Here is a 5,844-nt window from a genome sequence, read left to right as displayed (position 1 = left end):
CCGCCCCCCGGACACACAGCGTGGGCAGGGCTGGGCTGGGGGGCCCCCTCGGTGTGGGGTGGTGGGACGAGGCTCAGGCGCAGCTTGAACCCTGCAAGGGGGACAGAGCTGCCCTGAGTTCAGGGGACGGGGTGAGGATGTGGGCCCAACACCGCGGAGGCACGTAGCAGGTCTCACATGAGCGACGTCCTGTATCCACACGGCCCACCGGTTCCTGGAAGAGCCTGGGAGATTTCTGTGCCCAGAATCCCGACTTGGGGCCATGGACCGGTGGCATGGCAGCTGGGCAGCGCGTCCTTGTCGTCACGTGGTGGCATGTGGACGAGGGTCTTTGGCCCCCTCATGGCTTTTTGGGATCAGCCTGGCTCCTCACTGGCTAAGTCCCATCTGATCGCGTGGGTGGGCGGGCCTGAGGGGCGCCCCGGCCACCCGAGGTGAAGACCGTGACTGTACCTGTCCACACTGACGCCGTCTGTGACATGTCACTCTTCATGTTTAGGCCACCTCATCTTCGACTATGGCACCAATGCCACAGTGTGTCCAGCACTGTCCTTTCACGTGGCCATCTCTGCTTCTGCCTGCCTTGCCTCAGGCCGGCCCTGAGCCGTGCATGCTTTCGTCATGACGCCATTTACCAGAGTTTCGCCTGTGGCCCACGTCACCGACGACACTGACGGTGTGCAGCCCCCATAACTACGTGGGAGTCACACGGCTGTTTCCGCTCGGCCCCGGGAGGCCTGCTGTCCTTGGCTGCGAGAGCACCCGGCCCTCCACCCTTCCTACCTCACCAGCCTGCAGCCTTTTACGTAAAGCATTCACGACCTTAGGGCGAGGCTGTCATTAGCCCTGCCTGGTGCCTCAGGTAAGTTAGGGACCTCCACTGCCTTAGGGAGGCAAGCCGGCAGCCTGGCCTCCCCGCCAGAGGCACAATCAGAGGCAGAGGTCCATTCTGCAAGCAGCATGCTGACAAGGGCAGGAAAACAGTGACAGAAAGGAAAGGCTAACCAGAGCTTGGGTAGGGAAGGTGCTTCTCATCTCTATTATTTTGTGGATGAAAAAGCTTTCTTGGGCCCTCCTAAATTACTGCCTCTCACTTATTCGCTGTTAACAAATGAAGTGACATGGTTTCCCTTTGTTAAAAAAAATAACACATCGAAAACAGGGTAAATTAATTCAGACGCTGAAATACTATGCTACATTACAAATGAATAGACTTCAAACACGTAGTATTTTAAAAGTTGATGCTACATAGGTAAAGAAGTATTTAAAGTATACAACTTTTCATAACCATTATATAAAAAGAACTATCTGCTTCCCTTGTTTCTAATCATCTTTTAAAAGTTTTAAAAAATCTCCACCACAAACTATTAAATTTGTTTTTCCTTTCCAAATAATAAATATACGCATTTTTACATTTGCAAGAACTCCCACATGTGCTCTTTGAAGCTTGGCTTGCATCGAATTTTGCCTACATTTGTAAGCCTAAAAAAATTAATAGCAGGTAACCAGCATAAGAATCAACATCAAAAGCTAAGATACAATTAGAAATTAGAATTCCTTTGTCAGTGACTCTCAACAGTGCCATTTCTTGTCAAGACCAAGGAGTGGGGAGGTGCTGACTGGGAGCAGGTGGAGGCCAGGGATGCTGCTCCAGCCCTGCAATGGACAGGACAGTCACCACCCCCACCCCTGCCCAAAGAATTATTGGGCCCAAAATGCCACCAGAAACGCTGACTTCCATGACTGAAAGAAGGTGGCTGAAGCCCAACCTGCCCTCGCCCGCACCTCCAAACTGGCCACCCCATCTGGGCACGAAGCGGGCAGCCTCCAGAGAGACAAATTCCATTTGACAGTTTGGGGGCCACTATTACAGACGCGTCAAGACTATCCAGCCACATCTATTTCGTGACCCTGGTAATTAATTAGTCCTTTGGGGTTATGCTGTACAAGAAAGATTTTTTAGAAAATAAATGCGGTATCTATTTCCACACAGATTATTCCTGAGTCACAGTGACGTTTTAACTGTTAAAAGAATTAAACAGTTCTATTTGCAGTGGTATAACAAATTTTAATTCAAAATAGACACTCTGAAAACAATAGGTAAAAAAAAAATAAACTTCGACAAGCTCTTTTTGAATTTACAAGAGTACGCCACACAGACCACTTTCACGACTGCCTCAAAAATGCACAGTATAGCAATTACATGCAAGTGTACTTTTTAAAACCCATGTCGTAACATCTTATTTCCCAGAAAATGTCATATTCTCTGAATCTATTGGATAGGTGCCTCTGCTGTGTACCACCAGCACCATGACGTAAGGTCTACACTGGCTGGTCTCCATTACTGGTTCTGGTGCTTTAAATTTTTAAATTGTTATTATGTGAAATTAAAACAAACAAACAACAACAAATACCGAGGTTTAACTGTCCCAAGGACAGCCAACACTGGGGCGTTCTTTGGCAACACCCGCCCCGTGAGCCGACACCAGGCTAGGCGAACGCCCACGTCCCTGATCTGAACACGTTGACCCAGGAAACGTCAAAGGTTAATGGACCCACCACAGAGGCTCGGCTCTCGGCCCACTGATTCGCCCCCTCCCTGAACATCCACGCTTAGGCTTCAGTGTCCACTCCTGAGCAACACAGTCCTTCCCTTCCACTGGTTATGAAGAGTTAGGGGAGTTTTGTGTGTTTTCAGTGTTTATTCTAAAGGCACTAAAGATCTGTCATCTTACCTCTGGAGAAATGACATCGCCATATCAAAACGAGGGGAGAGCACACACTGAGAAGTTATTCTGCACCTACGGAGTTACTTCATTTGTAAAATATCTCTTATGACCTAAATACCAGTTTTCGGGTTCAGTATAATTTTTAACGAATGAAAACATTTGGTTTTCTATGAGTTATAATCAAAAACAGCTGATAGGACAAACTGGAAAAAATGTCAATGAAAACCATAACCTAATAAGCAAATGTCTTACAGAGAAGAAACCAGCGTACGCTAATGCAGTGCGCTCGGACACGGCACAGGGGTTGTACTCACTTTTCTAAACGTTTACCACATCGTTTATGGCTGCATGTGAAGCTGAAAGAGATCAAAGCTTTGATTTGCAGTTAATTAAGTATTCTGAAACAAGCTGACACTTCCTTAAATGAGAAAACCAACACGTGTAAGATTTCAGTTTTTATCATACTGATACTGACTCTACTGGAAAAACAAGGCGTGCGTGAAATATCAAAGGATTTAATTTACTTGAGAGGAAAATACTAAAAATAATTGTGACAAAATCAAACTGCAGGAAACAACTCAGAACTACCACGTCTTCATATGGAAGTCTCGCTCAGCACCTGAAATACGTCTAAAGAGCAGCATAAAGACCACTGAAATTGATTATTAGTTCAACATACAGTGAAGAAAATAACATTTTTTAAATCTCAATTGAAAAAACCACTAATGTCCTAATTTTTTTTTACAAGGTTTGTGGTTCATACTCAAATTTCAATCTATGTTTAACATTTTTAAGTTCAGACATATCAAAGCCTAAAAGTACAGAAGGCTTGTGATTTTTTATTGCTTTCATGCAAATATATCTTCTTTTTCCAAAAAACGAAGCCACATCAATTTTCCACACCCATAAGAGTGAGGATAGCAGTTCTATTTCCTTTTTACTAGGATATGGTCTCTTGTGAAAATAATCTCTAAGGAATTGCTTTTTTTCTTCATAAGAACGATCTTCATATTTTTTAGGGTTTAATGCTAAAATCTGAAGCGTGTCGTCACTGACCACCAGTGGTCCTTCCGTCCTGCTCTCACTCCTTTGTCTTTTAAAAGGCGTGACACTGGTGACCTTCTCAGGGGCCGGGGCAGCATCGCTGTTTACGACAGGAGGCCGTTCCTCCTCCTCTCTCTGGTCCTCTGCCCCAAAGTGGCCATCAGGCAGCTTTCTCTTCACAGAGAAACCGGAGTCGTGCACCACCTCGCCGTTGACCAAAAGCAGCTCGCTGTTCTCGATGAAGTCCGGCTGGACCCGAAGGTCCGAGCTGCTGTCCTTTGGGGCACTTCGACAGCGCACCAGGTGAATGGCGATGGCCGCCAGCGTCATGTTGCCAGTGTAGACCCCACAGCAGTGGATGCACTTGAAAGCCGGCGATTTCAAAATCGTGTGCACTGTCGGCGTGATGTGGTGCCTATCCTTCAGGTGCAGCTCATACGCCTCGGCCGTCACAAAGGTGCCAAAGCAGAAGGGGCAGGTCAGCGCCTGTTTGCCGGGCCTCCCGGGCACGCCCTCAGCCTGAGGCCTCACCTTGATGTACACGGGCACGAGCGACTTGGAGTGTATACCGGCCAAGACCGCCAGGTAGACCTCCCGCTCGCCGAGCTCTGCCCTGGGCAGCGCGGTAACGAAGTCCAGGTGGGGGAACAGCAGGCTGCCGTTGGCATCGACGTCCAGCTGAAAGCCTTTGCTGCTGTAGTCCACCGGCAGCCTCTTCCTGCCGGGGTGCACCGCCCTGCTGTGCTCCGACAGGCCCCGGATGTCGTGGAACGTGCGTGGGCAGAACAGGCAGCCCAGGCCGTGCATCAGCAGGTGCTGGACGAGCTCCTCCTCCGCCAGCAGGCACTTGCAGGAGAGGCAGCGCACGGTCTTCTCTCGCAGCCACTTCAGAAAGGGCGCGCACGCGGCCAGCTTCTCGGGCTCCAGCTTGTCGGCGGGCCTGGGCCCGCTGTGCTTGTGCGCCACCTCCATGTGAACCTGGTAGACGTTGGACGGGAAGAGCTCGTTGCAGACGGGGCAGGTCTTCCACTGCTTCGCCTGCCTGAGTGCCTGGCCGGCCTCCGGTGCGGCAGGAGAGGCCTGCACGAGCACGTGCGGTGCCGCACTAGCCCCCGCAGGGGCAGACGCCACGCCGGCCACGGAGCTGGCCACCTGTGTGGCCGTGCCCGACGGCAGCAGCTGGATGGGCACCTGGGCAGGGGCGACGGTGGCGACGCCGCCAGGTGGCACAGGCAAAGTGACAGACACTGGGGCCAGGGTGTAGGTGGGGATCCCGTTCACTTGCTTCCCAGTCGGTATCAGCTGTCTGAGGATGGAACCCGAGGTCAGGAAGGTTGTGTTCTGGGAGGTGCCAGCCCTCACGGGCGGCCCTGCAGGCAGCAGGCCAGTGTTCACAGACTGGCTGAGCTGCAGGACACCAGGCCGCACAGGCTGGCTCATGGGGAGCACCGCCGGCACGACGGGCTGGCCGAGCTGGAGCACGCCAGAGGCGACGCCCTGGCTCACAGGGAGGATGCCGGACGGGGCCGTCTGGCTGGGGGAAAGGAGCGCGGATGGGACCACCTGGCCTGCCGGAAGCACCCTCAGCGGGACCGCCTGGCCAGGAGGGAGGACCCGTGATGGGACCGTCAGCCCTGGGGGTAGAGCTCCCGGTGGGGCCGTCTGGCCAACGGGGAGAACCCCTGACTGGACCATCTGGCCGGCAGGGAGAACCCCCGAAGTTGCCGTCTGTCCGGAAGGGATGACCCCAGCAGGTGTCATCTGGCCTGTAGGAAGGACACCTGATGGGACTGTCCGACTCACAGAGATCACTCCTGGTGAGACGGCCTGAAGAACCCCAGGGGGGACAGAGGGACTGACGGGAAGGACAGCAGACCCAACAGGTCTGTTCACTGCAAGAACGCCAGACCCGACTGGTCTGCTGGGGGGCCCGACAGGCTGACTGAGGGGCAAGACTGTGGGGCGCAGGACCCCAGTCCCAGCGGGCTTGCTGACAGGTCCCCCTGGCCGGCTCAAGGGCAAGGCAGGAGCACTTGCCGACGGACGCAGCGGGGCTCCACGGGACAGGAAG

At 52.4% G+C, this 5,844-nt stretch overlaps 1 protein-coding gene across 1 annotated transcript in view; it reads right to left on the bottom strand.

Annotated features, from left to right (window-relative positions):
* Positions 1-2,047: 2,047 nt before the first annotated feature.
* Positions 2,048-5,844, bottom strand: part of ADNP2 (ADNP homeobox 2) — a 17,876-nt gene continuing 14,079 nt past the window's right edge. The window contains exon 4 of the mRNA XM_006913778.3: positions 2,048-5,842. Within this exon, the coding sequence (XP_006913840.1) occupies positions 3,471-5,842 (2,372 nt within the window). The 3' untranslated portion in view covers positions 2,048-3,470. The remainder of the gene's footprint in view (positions 5,843-5,844) is intronic.

Source organism: Pteropus alecto, unplaced genomic scaffold (assembly GCF_000325575.1).
Source record: "Pteropus alecto unplaced genomic scaffold, ASM32557v1 scaffold14, whole genome shotgun sequence".
NCBI lineage: Eukaryota > Metazoa > Chordata > Mammalia > Chiroptera > Pteropodidae > Pteropus > Pteropus alecto.
The sequence above is the reverse complement of the archived record's forward strand: the minus strand, read 5'-3'. Positions and strand labels throughout refer to the sequence as shown.